Here is an 18,204-nt window from a genome sequence, read left to right on the forward strand (position 1 = left end):
TAATCTTTAGTCTTGATGTATTTTTTTTTGTCATTTTAGAAAAATTTACCTTTTAAAAAACAATTATTTAATTTCATTTCAACTTATTTTCGTGCTTATATCCAATTAAGGTTCAAGCACGCTGTCCTGGGCACACACCTCAGCTATCTGGGCTGTCTGCCCAGGACTGTGGTTTAGTTGTTAGTTGTTATAGTGAGAGAGAAGAGGGTGTTGTGGTCTTACACCTACCCACTGAGTTGTTAAAACTTGCTCTGGATGGGAGCTGGTACCGGGCTGCAAACCCTGTACCTACCATCCTTATGTCCGATGGCTTAACCACAACACCACCGAGGCCAGTCACAAAAATCAAATATAAATCTCATATACGGAATGCAGTTCTTCATTCTATCATTGGCTGTAGAATTTCATCCTGACCAATGAAAAGTATTGTGCATGCTAATCTGTCCAATCACGGACAACGTAAGAATAATGAACATCCAATCAGGATCCTTTAACCGATCTGATCATGGCTTCCATGACATCCCACTGTTCTTTAGTTACTTGTTTTAGTGGATTGAACATTCCTGATCCACTCGGAAATTCACCACCATTGATCCGGATTATCTTAAAAAAAGGAAAAAAGAAATGTTTTATTTAAAGACACACTCAACACATTTTATGGCGTCAGACATATGGTTAAGTACCACGCAGATTTTGAGAGGAAACCCGCTGTCGCCACTACATGAGCTACTCTTTCCGATTAGCAGCAAGGGATCTTTTATTTGCATGCCTCGACTAGGATCCGAACCCAGTATCTACCAGCCTGTAGACCGATGGCCTAACCACGACGCCACTGAGGCCGGTTATAAAAAAGAATATGTAATTCAGAACCCCAAAAATATATCAAATTCCATTTAACATTTAAAAAACCCCATTATAGACTTTGTTTAACCTTAATTGTATGACATGAATTTAACAGTCACTTGTATTCGTAACATCAAAAGCCTAGCGGTGGAGCTGCTTTTCTTTTAAATAAAATTAAGGGTTGGTCCATCAGTTTTTATTTTAATGTTTGTTATTGTTTTTGTTTTTAAACATACAGAAAAGAAGAAAATGAAATATGTGTTGAAGGAAATACAGCTGATAAACTGTCATTTCTCATAAGTCTGTTCATGGATATAAATACAACACTGAAATTACCTGCCCAGATATCCAGTTTGAATAGTCGCTGACGAGGTACACTGCCAGGTTACAGAGTTCTGCTACTTCCCCTGTACGACCAGCTGGTATCCGTTTTGTGAACTCTCGAATAAACTTCCCTCCTGGATCAAGACGATCGAAGGCACCCTGCAGTGCAACAAAATATCAAAACTATTTCTGAAAACATCATCTACCAGATCTTTGACTTTTAGCAATGATTAGAATTATTCCAACCAATAATGGGGGAAGGAAGGAAGGAAATGTTTTATTTAACGATGCACTCAATACATTTTATTGACTGTTATATGGCATTAGACATAAGGTTAAGGACCACGCACAGATATTGAGAGAGGAAACCAGGCATCGAAATAAGTTGAGAACAGTTATTCAGGTTTCCGGGAGGTTACCACATGTAAGAAAAGTCGAGAACGGTGTTTCGTTCTCGACAAAAGTTTCAAGGTAACGGTAGTTTCGATTCCAAATGTAAACCAGGCAATGCAATCCGGACTTCCGCGTTTCATTTTCTCATAAGGAATTGCATCGATGTTCGCGCGCACTTGTGCAATTGCAAGCAATTATAGTCATTCCGCATTTCAGCAGCGTCCACTAGATAAATTTACTTCCGGATTTCATTTTTCGTACTGATGTTCGCACGCATCGATGCAATACCAGTCCGCGTTAAAAGTAGTAGTAACCGGAATTCAATTCTAACTTTTATACAGTTGTGGTAATGATTCAATTCTAATTATGTGAAATATTTGCAATGGGATGGATGAACAGTTTGTTTTAGACCAACTACTGATGATACTGTATCCACCGGAGAAGGTGCTGTCTAATTAATGAAATGATTGTTCTTTATTAGAAAGGGAAATTTTGTTTAGCATGGGTACTCTGGTAACACATTTGTATTGGTAGAGAAACAGTTTATGTATGTAATGTTAACAACGCCAAGAAATTAACCTATGTGTTGTCGGTGCTGAATTGCATACGGGAAGAGTAATTATATTTTATGACCTGGACAAGTGAGTATCAAATTCTAAACCATCTGGAAAAGTAAACGGTCTTGACTTCTTCGAAGGCTCAACAACATTTTCCGGTTGGACTTGCAGGGGACTAATAATAATTGTGCTTCAGCTTGTGACATGCTGTCACTTAAAGCTAAAAAATAAAATTGCTTGCCTCGCTATACAAAACAGTTCAGCTCAACATCTTCAGACAATGAAAAACAAAAAGAGTCTGAAAAAAAAATATGTGGGATAGACAGAGACAAAACCTATATAGTCCTCTCTGATTGGACCAGTAGGGAACTAATAACTGCATTGTTACCTTGGTTCTTATTGGTCCTGGAGAAATACAGTTGAACCTCATTCCATAACGTGACCATTCGGCATTCAGTGACCTGAAATAACAAAACATAATATTAAATATGGTATTTAATAAAAACATAAGGAATATACATGTAATTGATGGGATTTTTAAAAGATTCTTTCTTGCCTTTTGTAGTTAAATTATTTTTATTTAAAAAAAAAAAAAAAACATTTAATAAAAAAAAAAAAATATATATATATATGTATATTGACCCAATCTAATTAAAATTAGCTCCACTATTACATGTGGATCTAACAGCAGCCAGTTGGAGCTCATGTCCATCAATCAAAACCTTCACTTGCAGAATCATGCCAGTGATTTGAAAATAATTTGAAAACATTCCGAATTATTCTGAGGGTATACAATATGTTTCATGTGAATTACGAATGCCTTATTTAGACCAGTAGAACTAATTTTAATCTCCAATGTCCAGGTAACATTTCGTCTGTAAATAATAATTTAAATACTGACCAATCACACTTCGCCTTTTATAACGTTATTTGGGAGCATACAAATTCTAAAAATATCAGGCGAGTCTATTTTAGTGGCCACAGTACAGCGAACCATTACCAATACGTACGGGATGGGTTATCAGTCTTCAATTGTACATTAAAAATTAGTTATTTATTTATAAAAAACCCAACTAAATCAGTCTTCAGTTTTACATTACAAATTATTTATTTTATAAAATAAAACGTTTTAAGGCATTCGTAATTCACACGAAATATGTCGTATACCTCAGGATTATTTGGAATGTTTTCAAATTATTTTTAAATCACTGACATGATTCTGCAAGTAAGGTTTTGATTGGTGGACATGAGCTCCAACTGGCTGCTGTTAGATCCACATGTAATAGTGGAGCTAATTTTAATTAGATTGATATTGACCAACACTACTGGGACATCATTTGTGACTTAAAAAACAGAAACAGTTCATTCCTACGTCCACTACAGGTAGGAGACTGATAATGTAATGCAGAAAAGTTACTTTGTCAAAGTTTCCATCCCGGCTTTAGCAGAGCTTGAAGCAACAAATCCTAATAAAAACACAAAGTATATATTGATGGGATTCCTCTTTGGATTCTTTCTTACCTTGTTCCGTTAAATTATACAACAACCCCCACCACAACCAAAAAACCCCATAAATACCAAGCATCCTGAGAATATTGCAAAAGCAATACATGTCCCCATCTGACACCCTTATTTCAAAGGTCACAACTCTGTCAAACATGGATAAATACCAGAGTTATGGCCCTTGAATAAATTCCCATGAAATAAATAAATAAAGTTTGTTTTATTTAACGATGCCACTAGAGCACATTGATATTTTATCTTATCATCGGCTATTGGACGTCAAACATATGGTCATTCTGACACTGTTTTTTAGAGGAAATCCGCTGTCGCCACATAGGCTACTCTTTTACGACAGGCAGCAAGGGATCTTTATTTGAGCTTCCCACAGGCAGGATAGCACAAACCATGGCCTTTGTTGAACCAGTTATGGATCACTGGTCAGTGCAAGTGGTTTATACCTACCCATTGAGCCTTGCGGAGCACTCACTCAGGGTTTGAAAAGAAAGAAAGAAGTGTTTTATTTAACGACGCACTCAACACATTTTATTTACGGTTATATGGCATCAGACATATGGTTCAGGACCACACAGATTTTGAGAGGAAACCTGCTGTCGCCACTACATGGGCTACTCTTCCGATTGGCAGCAAGGGATCTTTTATTTGCGCTTCCCACAGGCAGGATAGCACAAACCATGGCCTTTGTTGAACCAGTTATGGATCACTGGTCGGTGCAAGTGGTTTACACCTACCCATTGAGCCTTGCGGAGCACTCACTCAGGGTTTGAAGTCAGTATCTGGATTAAAAATCCCATGCCTCGACTGGGATCCGAACCCAGTACCTACCAGCCTGTAGACCGATGGCCTAACCACGACACCACCTAGGCCGGTTCAAATTCCCAGGAAAGTCAAACTTGATCCAATCATAACTCGTTAAAAATGGGTAAATCGCCATGGAAGTCAAACTTCATCTGTAATTATTTATGATAAAGCTATATACAACATTTCAGCTGAGTATCCTGATGCACTGCTGAAAAAACGTTCTGGAAAACTATATGTGGGACAGACGGGCAGACAGACAGACAGTGAAGGACAGAGACAAAACATATAGTCCCGTCCATTTTTTTTAAATATATTGACTAACAATAACAATTCAACGTCATTAGGGGCGGGACGTAGTCCAGTGGTAAAGCACTCGCTTGATTGATGGACTCATTGGGCTATTTCTCATTTCAGCCAGTGTACCACGACTGGTATATCAAAGACCGTGGTATGTGCTATCCTGTTTGTGGGATGGTGCATATAAAAGATCCCTTGCTACTAATGAAAAAATGTAGCGGGTTTCCTCTCTAATTAAGACTCAAAATTACCAAATGTTTAACATCCAATAGCTGATGATTAATAAATCAATGTGCTCTAGTGGTGTCGTTAAACAAAACAAACTTCTTTTTTTCTCAACATCATTAGTTCAGGTTTCTGCCAGAGCGTAAAATGAGTATGGCGCCATACCCAACTTTTTTGGCAGCTTTTATTTTTTAAAGTTAACCTTTTGACAAAATGAATGACTCGTTTATCATTACTGTATGATTTTCTTAACCCTAACCCTAAACTTAACACATTTTCTTTCTGGGAGAGGTCTCCCATATCCTCTGTTTACTGTGTTTGCATTCAATTCCATAGCGCTACACCCAAAAAGTTCTTTCTGGCAGAAACACTGTTAGGTTAGTGACTTATAATGTAATGCCGTAAAGTTACTTTGTCAAAGTTTCAACCCCTGCTTTAGCAGCTGAACTTGGAGCAACAAAGCCTGACCCAGTTTCAGCATAGTCTGTTGATATATTCAAGAAAACAGCACCTGAAGATAAAGAAAGCAAAATTAATAAAAACATAATATTTAAAACCTCTAGGATCCATACAAATCGAAACTTAAACCACAGACACTGTTTCAAATGATTTGCGACAAGAGTAAAGTTAGCATATTATAACACATTACACTTTTTTTTTTATCCCAGTGAGAACTCCTAACTGGAGAAATAAAAATCTTTATCATACACTGGTGTAACATACACGTACATTGTAAACTGATGGCAAGTACATGTGTTCTGTATTATGATTGGTTAATTACATTATTTTTCCGGTATGAAATGAAAATAACACCCAGAAAGCTAATGACGTCATTAGCCTTTGTTACACCAGTTGTGGAGCACTGGCTGGAACAAGAAATAGCCCAGTGGGTCCACTGACGGGAAATGATCCGAGACCAATCGCATCAAGTGAACGCTTTACCACTGGGCTACGACCTGTCCCTTGCTGCTCAGATCTGGCTTTAAGTAATATCTTTCTTTTAATAAGATTGTGTTGAAACACACCACCTACATGTACAACGTATAAGATTGTGTTGAAACACACCACCTACATGTACAACGTACCTTTTAATAAGATTGTGTTGAAACACACCACCTACATGTACAACGTACCTTTTAAAAAGATGGTGTTGAAACACACCACCTACATGTACAACGTACCTTTGAATAAGATTGTGTTGAAACACACCACCTACATGTACAACGTACCTTTGAATAAGATTGTGTTGAAACACACCACCTACATGTACAACGTACCTTTGAATAAGATTGTGTTGAAACACACCACCTACATGTACAACGTACCTTTGAATAAGATTGTGTTGAAACACACCACCTACATGTACAACGTACCTTTGAATAAGATTGTGTTGAAACACACCACCTACATGTACAACGTACCTTTGAATAAGATTGTGTTGAAACACACCACCTACATGTACAACGTACCTTTGAATAAGATTGTGTTGAAACACACCACCTACATGTACAACGTACCTTTTCCTTCTTTTATTAGTCTCTTGCCAACATCAAGAGTCACAAAAGCTGTCCCATTAAGCACAATGTCAACCACAGTCTTCCATGCATTCGGCGACAGCCTCTCAGATGGGGATACAAAATTTCCAGCAGCGTTGTTGATGATGATATTAGGCAAACCGAACTCTTGTTCTACTCTGTCAAATGTTGCCTTCACAACATTGGGATCGCGAACATCCATAGCCAGTGGTATCACCTGCAAGCATATAAGATAATAATAACAGAGACATTGTGTCTGAATTTCAGTGAAATATTTTAATTAGGACTGTAAAAAACACTTTAAAAAAATAAAAATAAAATAATAATATGAAATGTTTAAATATAATGAATGAATGAATGTTTAACGACACCCCAGCACGAAAAATACATTGGCCACCGGGTGTCAAACTATGGTAATGGAAACAAACAAGGTGATGATCAACATCAACAGAAAAATTCAAGATATAAATAAAAATAGTGTAAAGAACTGTGAAAAAGTACAAATACAAACATCACAGATAAGATACTGACTTTTACTCTAAACTTCAATTTGTGCTGTATTGGCCATTCTCAAAGAGAATGTTACACCCCTGCACCACGGTGAGGTTACAGCACGTGCAGGGGTGTTTAAATATAAACTATACGTTTGTATGTAGAATATAAATAAAAATTAGTTTGAAATGATGTACATGTAGACTGCAGGTTTGAATTTAAAACATGACCAATTAAGATACCAGTGTGTAGCAATAAATATACTAATTACAAGAAATAATTAAAGGTCCATTACCACAGTTGCAATGCCATATTTTGCCTTCTTTGTTTTTACAATTATTTGTAATAAACAATTACAAATTAAACTATCACACATTATTGTCTGTATAATAAACTAAAAAATATCAAAACTGTAATAAATTCCTCGAGGATTCTCGATGAAAATATAGAGTAATGAAACTAAAAAATGTACACGTATGTATCACATATCTATCAAAACACGTTAACTTTTCAATTACCCTCTAAAGATTTCCACACATTTACTAAAATAAAACAAAATTCAATTAGTAAATTAAATTATTTAATTATAATTGATTATGGGCAAGTTATTTAAGGTTTTCTCTTGGCATTTTAAAAGAAAACTTTAAAGTAACAGACCATAGTTTTTAAACACCAAGGCATATTTTTCAAAATTGAAGCCATTTTTAATCACTGAAATCAAACGTTACTTATATTTTATTCTTTAGAATATCCTTTTCTAAACATCCAAAGTTGTTTATGGTCATTCTCGTGTTTGTAATGCCATGAAATATATTTTTCATCATTCTAAAAATGCACATACCTCTAAAAAGTAATGGTTATGGAGATGAAACATTAGTTTATTTTTAGAGGGCATTTCCCATTTCATCATCAGATTCTCGTTTCATTCTTTTGTAACTTTATTGAGATGTGTTATAGGTTTGTAGATTAACCAAACTTAATGTCTATTTTCACGGGTTCAAACTAGTATCTGCAACTTTAATACATGACGTTGGCCATTATGCAACTATGATACAACATATTTAATATAATGTGTGATTACTTTGTTTCCAGTTTCTTGGCTGATTTCTTTTGCAGTTTGTTCTAGAACTGGCAGTTTTCTGTCAAGCATAATAATAAAAAGAACTTTGATGTTAGCGATATGCAAACAAATGTGTTATACATGTACATGTCTGTGCATTATCCAAATAAGAATACTGAGTAACTGAATATCATATGTACCATACAAAACTCTGGTAAAACTATTATGAATTATTTTCTCAACCGTGAAATTTATTAACAAAAAATTAATATGTATAATAAATTAATGATACATTTTGTTTGAAATTCATATATGATCAAATCAAACTTAATTTTATGTTGCTTTAAAAGAAAACCCAATAATGCACTGAAATTAAATTAAAACAACAGATATATTAAGGAATTTAGTTTGTATTATGAGAAATGGTGCTGAACATGAAAACGTAACACAAAATTGCTGACAATGATAGCAGTGACACTTACATCTTGTCTTCCAACTTTGTTAGGTGAAACAAAAATGTGCCGGGATGTTATTTAAACACATACACTCTGTTACAGGAGTTGCAGGATGACTATTAAAAATTGTAAATAAACTCGTCGACCATGGTTTGCTTCTTGGGAATTCCATCAGCCATTATGTCACATACCCATACAATCATTACATTATGTAATCACCATCATCATTGCACAACAGTGTTCTTTCTATAGCCAAATGTTTACAATACAAAATACATACGAATACAACTGATTTTATTTGAAATTGGCGTGCTTTGAACTTCTTTGAACAAAACATTTCAACACCTTTTCCCCTGACTAAATTCATTTGGGGGGGGGGGGGGGGAGGAGGGTTGAAAACTATTAGAGGGCTATTCGTTTAGGGAGAAGTGATGAAATTTAGAGATGATCCCTTATACTTTATTACGTACCCTGAACTTTAAAAAAAAAAATATATATATATATACTAGTACTTGAATAACATGTGATACAGAGAAAAGTATAAGCAATAAATGCGTCAATTTAATAATGCAAGCTAGCACTGGTTCATATTTTTCGTATTAATTATGATCACATTAATTAATTTCAGGATCTACAGTATATATACCATCGACATCCCAAACTGTGTTCACCTAACGACAAAAATACGATATTTACGGAAATAATATTCTACATTTTTCAGCTACAATACGTGAAACAAAATAAATTGCAATCAAGTAACGTAAAAAATCAACAATGTGGACGTAAAACAAATTCATTATAATAAATAAAAGTGAAACACCCTCCGGTAAACAGGAAAGGGTGCGACGTTTCTAACTGCGTTCAGGCGCATGCGTTTCCAAAAAGCATCGTACTGCGCATGTGCAGTTCATTATTTTCCATTTTTAAGGCAACTACATGAAAAAATATATGTTTCTTAATTATGCACAGTTGCCGAACAATTAATTTATTTAAAAAAATTTAAAGGAAAACTTCAATTTGTCAAGCGTTCTGGTCCGGTCCATGTTTTATCAACACACATCGCTCACACTTGATGTCAATACTGATAGGCATTACATTCATACCTGCGAATAGTTTGTAAAATATCATTTTTTAAATGAATTGATTCTAAATTAACACAATTTATATATTCAAAATTATTTACAACTGTTATGAATGGATTATGAATACTATTCACAACAATAGCGGCACAAAAATGTAGCATACCTTTTGCAGATCGAATATAATAATTGAAAACAAATTCTTACAACATGAGTCTTAAAAATCTTAAAATTTAAATTTTTTGGCCTTGTTGATCTGGCACGTGTGAGGTCATGTGACACGCACCGAATGTTAATTCATCTTTCTCCATTTTAAGTCAATTTCTACGAGTCATGTGGACCCGATATCGGTAATTTTAAGGAATAAACAAAAACGACTTGGTAAAATTGGTTTGTAACGTTTTGTATTTAGATACTTACTTTTCTACACTTTATTGTTTATAAAAATGTTCCTGAACTGTGAAAAAAAACCTCATAAATGAACGACATGCCGATGACAACAAATCGGATGTTGATTGCGCGAACCGTGAACGAGAAAACATAGTGAACGGAATTTGAAGCATAACGCAGTTAGGGACGTTGATGATACATTAATTTGTGTCACTCACCTGCTAGCAATGATGACCCTGGCACCAAGGTGGGACAGGAACTGTGCCATGCCCCGACCAAGCCCAGTGCCTCCTCCGGTTAAAAATGCAGTTTTGTTTTTGAATGTTCCAGCAGGAAGCATGGGAGACAACTCTGGTGGGAAAAACTTGGCATGTTCTTCACTGGAACTGCACTGTCGAACTGAACTACCTGTACAGGGTAAAGGTTTCATGACCTGTTGAATAATAAAACCAACAGAAATGCATTTAAAATACTGGAAGGAAAAAAAGAAAGAAATGTTTTATTTAACGACGCACTCAACACATTTTATTTACCGTTATATGGCGTCAGACATATGGTTAAAAACCACACAGATATTGAAAGAGGAAACCCGCTGTAGCCACTTCATGGGTTACTCTTTCCGATTAGCAGCAAGGGATCTTTTATATGCACCATCTCACAGACAGGATAGTACATACCACAGCTTTGTTACACCAGTTGTGGAGCACTAGCTGGAATGAGGAATAGCCCAATGGGCCCACCGATGGGGATTGATCAAAGATCGGATGCACATTAGGCGACGCTGTACCACTGAGCTATGTCCCTCCCTTTAAAAATACTGGTGACATATTCGTTGTAATTTAGAAAATATAAAAATAATCTACCATACTTAAAAAATACACTCATCTTAGTCATGCTGCAGCCTACATAATTCATTACACCAAGGGTCACATTTAGCTCAGTCAGTTGAGTGTTCACCTGAGGTGTTTACATCGCAAGATCAAACCACCTCGGCGGATCCATTCAACTGATCAAGTTTTTTTCGTTCCAACCAGTGCACCACAACTGGTCATAGGCTGTGGTATGTGCTTTCCTGTCTGTGGAAAAGTGCATATAAAAAAATCCCTTGCTGCTTATGGTAAAATGTAGTGGGTTTCCTCCAATGACAAATTATAATTACTCAGTGGTACAGCGCTTGTCTGCTGTGTGATCGATCTAGGATCGATCCCTGTCGGTGGGCCCATTGGGCTCTTTCTCATTCCAGCCAATGCTCAACATTTAAAACACTGGTGACATATTCGTTGTAATTTAGAAAATAGAAAAATAGTATACCACAACTGGTCAAAAGTTGTGGTATGTGCTTTCCTGTCTGTGGGAAAGTGCATATAAAAGATCCCTTGCTGCTAATGGAAAAATGTAGCAGGTTTCCTCTGATGACTACAAGTCATAATTAACAAATGTTTGACATCCAATAGCTGGGGCGGGACATAGCTCAGTGGTACAGTGCTCATCTGCTGCGCGATCAATCTAGGATCGATCCCCGTGGGTGGGCCCATTGGGCTATTTCTCTATCCATCCAGTACTCCACAACTGGAGTAACAAAGGCTGTGGTATGTAAAATCCTGTCTGTGGGATGGTGCATATAAAAGATCCATTGCTGCTAATCAAAAAGAGTAGCCCATGAAGTGGTGACAGTGGGTTTCCTCTCTCAATATCTGTGTGATCCTTAATCATATGTTTGACGCCATGTAACCGTAAATAAAATGTGTTGAATGCATTGTTAAATAAAACATTTCCTTCCTTCTAATGGCCGATGATTAATTAATCAATGTGCAATAGTGGTGTTGATAAACAAAACAAACTTTTAACTTTCACTACACCATTAAGCAAAACGTTCATTTCTAAAAGTCTGTATTAATCTAGTGATTTGGGGTTTTGAAGACTACGACGTGGTTGGTGCTCCAACATCTAAGAATGGAAAATACACCGCCACCATTTGCGTAGTCTTTGACCTTTGTATACAAGGCAATGTTTCAGGACGCAATTTATGACAACACCATTAATCTCTAAAATTAATAAATGCAAGGTCATATCACACAAATGATAACATGTCCGAATACTAAATGTTTACAAAAAAAACCTTTTCCAATATTTTTAAAACAACCAAATTTCTACTGAGGGCTGACATCTTGAAAATTCCCGTATGTTACTTCTAGGGAGGCATTTGCAATATACAATAATGTTCCATTTTTGTAAATTTTGTTTGGATTAAAAAGCTTGGCTAAGATTAAATTTATTTTAATTAATATTTCAGAGCAAGGTGCGTCACACGCCGTGAAATAACATTCAGTAAAATGAATAATAGTTAAAGTATTGATGCAATGGATGGTCCCCTTTTGGCATCCGCATCAGTGACTAACACGTCAGGAAAACCCATCACATTGGCAGTGCAGTAGCATGTTTAGACATTTTGTGGGTAGACAGGTGAGCGCCACTTGTTTAGGTGAATAGTTTAAATTCGTGACGCCATCGGACTCTTATGATGCGTTATCCATGAAACCCTAAAATCAAACGCACGTACACTTTTCTCCGTCACAGTCTGTAGTTTGGTCCTCGACTCCTTGGACTAACTAGTTGGGTCCGGTCCGTTTACAGGACATAAAATGATTTATGTTAAATTTGACGCATTTTTTTGATACACGTCAATTTTATTTTAAGATATTGGTATTTTCAGTAAAACACCAATTCATCTCGGTCATAAAATGACATTGAATTAACCGTTAACGTGGGTGGGTCCCGGCAGTGGGTGCGTGTGTTGGTGTATGTGTGTGTGTGTTGGGCGGGGAGTGAGGGAGGGGCATCACGGTACTCCACTGTGAAAAATGTGTCGTCTGTAAACATTCAACATGTAAATATATGAAGATAACAACAAGTGTTAAACGAATCATTATGGGATATGTTTGAAATGCATACATGATACACATGGCCGGTTTTACATGGTTGTCAACTGGTTGTCAACGACTCCATTTTTCGATACTAGCGCAATTTTTAAAGGTTTGGCATCCTTATGTGCAGAAATTACATTGATGCAGAGCTGTCAACCAGTAAATGTATTATGTGGTTCTTCCATGGCATGACATTTACCCTAAAGCTGAGTTTTTACTTTAAGGGGCTGGGGGAACATGGTCACATCCAGACCATTATATGCCTTGGTAGGGAGTCTTGTGGGGGTGAATCCTCTCACACTGTCCTCACTGTTTATTAATAAAGAAGTCTTGCCACTATATTTTAAGGCCTCTGGTAGCAATAGGTTTCACAAATGACATGATATATTTCCCTGGATATTTCGACACAAGTTAGTTGAGTATTCATGAGCATTCATTTCACTAATTAAAACACTATTCTGAATGTACTACAATCCCAACATTTCGATAAATATTTTTTTGCAGAAATAATTTTTAGGGACAAAAGAATTGCCATTTTGAACTTCAGAGCGGTATTTTGAACAAAAAACGTGACAGTTGACAGGTCTGTCACTCAGGGTTTGGAGTCTGTATCTAGATTGAAAATCCCATGCCTCGACTGGGATCCGAACCCAGTACCTACCAGCCTGTAGACAGATGGCTTAACACGTCGTCACCGAGGCCGGTCAAGTATAATTATAGATACTGATACTTAAGTATTATGTAAGAGTGTCAACATAATTTCAGGTTGTCCGACAGACCCTGTTTGGAAACCGACATGGTCAGCGTGGCTATGGCCAGACGACTGAACCTGAGCTCACTCCAGCGGAGAAACAGATCCATAATACTCTCAAAACTAAATTTCCTGGAGCGACGACCATAAATGTGGAAGACATATCAGGTACAATATTGCTTTAAACTAAATGAGTAGTTATTAAACCAGTGAACTATAAGATATACATTTGGTATATATATAGAGATTATTATACAAGCTTGTATGTCATAATGATTTTACGAAACCGATGTCAGGATTTTTGTATTGCCAGAGCAAGAGCGAATGTAACACATGAATCCTGACATGAGTTTCATAAAATCAGTACAATACACATGCTAATAATTTCTTTACCGGGTATTATCAATACAATTTTAAATTTTTTTTATGAATAAATTAAAAAAATTTCAATCACAACTAGGACACAACAAAATGACATCATATTTCATATGCAGTCTGAACTAGGACTGGGGAAGCAATGCCATGTTATGATATTGCTTTCCCAAAATTACATCATTACACTTGTTACAACACATGCGTTTTGTATGATTTTTATTACCGTATACGCAAAAATATTCGCGAATAAAATATACCGTGAAAATCGCGAACATGTTGACAGCACCGCAAATTTAATTACGCGCGAAGTTATTTATGATTTGGTATTTTCATGGATACAAAAGACAAGCAGTCAGAGGTATCTGTTAAATTTATACTGAGTTTTGTATGCATTTTGTCTTTACCACCAAATTATCCACAAGGCCAGGTGGTTCTGTAAACCTGCATGGTCACGTGAATTTGATCGAAGTGACACACAGTTGGGTGTAAGTCTGTTGTTATGTAATCTGTTTTGTTTGTTTTCTTTGTAACTGTGAATGGAGGTTTGTGGGTACCATCAATAATTAAAAGTTATTTCTTCTGATATTTGTCTTTTTCAATTTTCTGTATTGCATGTGCGTGTTCCATTGATAACAATGTCTTATCAGACATACATACAACATTGAGGTCTTGCTGACAGCATGGCGAACACGTCCAAGTATGTGCGTGAAATCGTCATTGAAAAAAGTTTGGCAAATGAAATATGGGTAATTTTGATTTTATTATTGGGGGACACAGTCGCGAAAATAATTCCTCGCGAAAATGTAAAATGAAAGCCCGATCGCGAATTATTTTAGCTGCGAAAATATTTGCGTCTACGGTATCTCGGTTATGTTGAACCATATGGATAATAATGTGTTTTAATCTAAATGTACTGCAATAACATGTATACAATCATTCAAATGGACATGTACGTTTGCTGCCAGGCAGCAGAAATCAATTCAGCTGATTTGAATTGTTGTCGTTCATTGACGCGGTTGTGCTAGCCATGTGGGGAAAAATGTCAATCATTTATTTTAAAAAAAATTGAGCTATGAAATACATCATTCTGAGAGATTACTCACATGATTATCTATAAAAATCCCATGCCGGCTTAATTACGTAATGATTTCATATGGAAGGAACCACATCACGAGAACACCGCAATGCAAAATTTAAAAGCATGTGGTAAGAACCACACCAATGGGACTTTTGACTTGATGGAAAGCAGGTCTTAGCACTTTAATCAAAGCTTTTTGAGGACTGCAGGATCTCCACATGTTAAGGGGCATTCTTATTTTGCAATTAGTCACACTGAGGTATCACTTGAGATTTGTTGGCCCTACAAATATCAAAACTTATTCAAGACTAAAGTCGTTCTGATTTAGATGTCACACTAATCACATAATGAGAATGTCTCCTTTAGTTAATAATGAGTAAAGAGTAGCACGAGACTTTTTATGTTTGTAACAAGTGTAGTTGTGTTCATCTAAAATCTATATTAAATAGAGGATATTTCATGTTTTTTGTCAAATATGATTTATATCTCATCGATTGAAGTTAGCAGTCACATCTCACGAGTTGCGAGTGTGATATTATGATTGCAAACTTCACTTGATGAGATATAAATCATATTTGACAAAAAATATGAAATTTTCTATTTATTATATAACTTTGGCAATTTACCTTCATTTTTAAAATGACAGCAGCAAAATAGTTCCGGCTTTCTTAGTTAAGATAACACTTTCTACAGTGATGACACATTTCAGAGTGAAATAATAAAATTTTCACTCTAAAATGTGTTATCATCACTGAGTGACTGATAACACTTTTATTTCACTGATATTTTAAGATATTTCACTAAATGTTATATAATAAATGTGGTTATTAATGGTGTTGTTATTTTAAGGAGGGTGTGGTGCCATGTACCAGATCTCAGTGGAAGCTAAGGAGTTCAAGGGAAAGCGAACAGTACAACAACACCTATTAGTCAACGAGGTACGTGTACCAATGGAAATGAGTTCCATAGTGCATTGAAAAATGCTAAACAAATGACAAGATGTTTTTAGCTATAATTTTACTTCAGGATTTATTAGTGAAAAAGGGAAATGATTTTGAAAATCCAAAGGGGGGGGGGGGGGGGGGGGGGGGGGGGGGGGGGGGGGGGGGGGGGGGGGGGGGGGGGGGGGGGGGGGGGGGGGTGGGGGGGGGGGGGGGGGGGTGGGGGGGTGGGGGGGGGGGGGGGGGGGGGGGGTGGGGGAGGGGGGGGGGGGGGGGGGGGGGGGGGGGGGGGGGGGGGGGGGGGGGGGGGGAGTAAATAAAAACAATTCTATAGTACATTAAAAAATGCTCAACAAATGACAGATGTCTTTAGCTGTAACCTTACTTCCAGACTTATATGGGGAACTGGAAAATGGTTTTGAAAATCTAAAGGGGAAAAACAAAAAATTAAAATGAAATATTCAAAACCAGATTTGAAGTAAATACATTTTTAGACAGAACATTTATATTAGAGTTAAATTGACAAGGCTGTTTTTATTAAACGTGTGTAAACAGTGTACATACATGTATATGTACACATGTAAAACAAAAACAGTATATTAAACAATATTATAAAAATTAGACTGTCTTTGTATACATAAATATTTTAAAAGGTTAATCCACGGTTCCAGAAAGTATTCCACACTTTAAATTACTATACATCATTTAACTCTTCTTCTTTTTTTTCAGGCCCTGGCTGATGAAATCAAAGACATGCATGGTCTTCAGATTAAAACCAAAGTACCAGAAAGCTAAATTATGTTTTAAAAACATGAGACCACAGTCTCAGTTGTTTTACAAGTGGCACTGTTTGACTATACATGTACGAGAGTATTTTTGATTTGGGTTGCTGGTCATATTCCTTCTGGACAACACTTTTCCCCATGCGGTAGTGGTTGGCAATGGTATGAAAGGGTACCATGACATGCTTATTAATTAATATGGATTACATCAGGATTGTTTTAAAATATTACTTTAATATACTTTTAAAATAATTGTGAGTATCAAAAGCTGCAATTTCACTTCCTTTTCGTGCATCTTAAAAGATAACGATCTTTACAATTTGCCATAATAAATTATATATTCAAAATTAATTAAAGACCAGTGGACTTGTTGAAATTCTTTGATTGTGTCGTGTAATATTTGAGAAAGTTTTGATCACAGATGGTTTTTAAAAATCGTTTTTGTACAAGATGACCCATGATATATGTAAACCTCTTGCACACTGTAGGTTTTTCATACATTTAAGCTACAGAAAAGCGCATTTGGCTAAAATTTGTTACATGTCGGTTTGTAACAATACTATTTTATAAGCTATAAATTGTTGTTTCAGTCATTAAATTTAAGTACATGGAAGAAGCTGGGGGGGGGGGGGGGGGGGGGGGGGGTGTTTAACATCCTATTTAAAGAAAAAATGCCTAAAATATCTTCTGACACTTAATTTTGTGGAGTATATAAATCTGTGTTGTAGTTAAAGGGACAGACCCTAGTTTTTAAACACCCAAGGCATATTTTTCCACCTAAACCCTAATTTTCAACCAGCAAAAATGGACACAAATCTGGATACAACAGAGTGAAACCAGAGTCTGCGATGTTGAAATACCTTTAAAAATAGACTAGAACTCGACTCCATAACCCGTTACTTCTCAGACGCACATGCGTTTCCAAAAATATGAAGAAAAAAAAGCATTTTGTGATATTACAAACACGATGATGAACTGAAACACTTCGGTTGTACGGAAGTGGATAATCTAAACAATAAAATGTAAGTAATGTTTGATTTCAGTGATCATAAATTGCTCAAATAGTGAAAAATATGCTGTAGTGTTTAAAAACTAGGGTGTGTCCCTTTAACATGTCTCATACCAATGTTTTAGTACATTGTAGTTCAAGAAGCAGGATATTCTAACAGCTGTACAATGGTTATGATTCTCAATATTTTTTTTTGTGTCCTAAATTTGAGATTGAAGACAATTTAAATAGAACAATGCCATTCTATTCCAAATGCTTCAGTATTAAATGTATGCATGAGACTGCAGTTTTAATTCGGGTACATAATTATTTATGAAAAGAACACTCCCAGACATTAATGGCTTCCGATTTTTATGAAGTGTTTTTTATTTT

The 18,204-nt window shown here is 36.1% G+C and overlaps 2 protein-coding genes across 2 annotated transcripts; one reads left to right on the forward strand and one right to left on the reverse strand.

Moving 5' to 3' along the window:
- Positions 1 to 367: 367 nt before the first annotated feature.
- Positions 368 to 12,145, reverse strand: LOC121388688 (2,4-dienoyl-CoA reductase [(3E)-enoyl-CoA-producing], mitochondrial-like). Its single transcript, XM_041520141.1, has 8 exons — positions 12,092 to 12,145; positions 10,191 to 10,405; positions 8,070 to 8,127; positions 6,479 to 6,713; positions 5,373 to 5,472; positions 2,506 to 2,578; positions 1,180 to 1,326; positions 368 to 603 (listed from the first exon to the last, which is right to left on the reverse strand). Exons 1-8 carry the CDS (start codon positions 12,137 to 12,139, stop codon positions 481 to 483), a joined length of 999 nt encoding a protein of 332 aa, XP_041376075.1. The 5' UTR covers positions 12,140 to 12,145; the 3' UTR covers positions 368 to 480.
- A 193-nt stretch (positions 12,146 to 12,338) lies between these two features.
- Positions 12,339 to 17,467, forward strand: LOC121388324 (bolA-like protein 3). The gene is made up of 4 exons (XM_041519619.1): positions 12,339 to 12,435; positions 13,662 to 13,815; positions 15,950 to 16,038; positions 16,771 to 17,467. Exons 1-4 carry the CDS (start codon positions 12,409 to 12,411, stop codon positions 16,834 to 16,836), a joined length of 336 nt encoding a protein of 111 aa, XP_041375553.1. The 5' UTR covers positions 12,339 to 12,408; the 3' UTR covers positions 16,837 to 17,467.
- The last annotated feature ends 737 nt before the right edge of the window (positions 17,468 to 18,204 follow it).

The sequence above is a fragment of the Gigantopelta aegis genome, chromosome 14, assembly GCF_016097555.1.
Source record: "Gigantopelta aegis isolate Gae_Host chromosome 14, Gae_host_genome, whole genome shotgun sequence".
Lineage (NCBI taxonomy): Eukaryota > Metazoa > Mollusca > Gastropoda > Neomphalida > Peltospiridae > Gigantopelta > Gigantopelta aegis.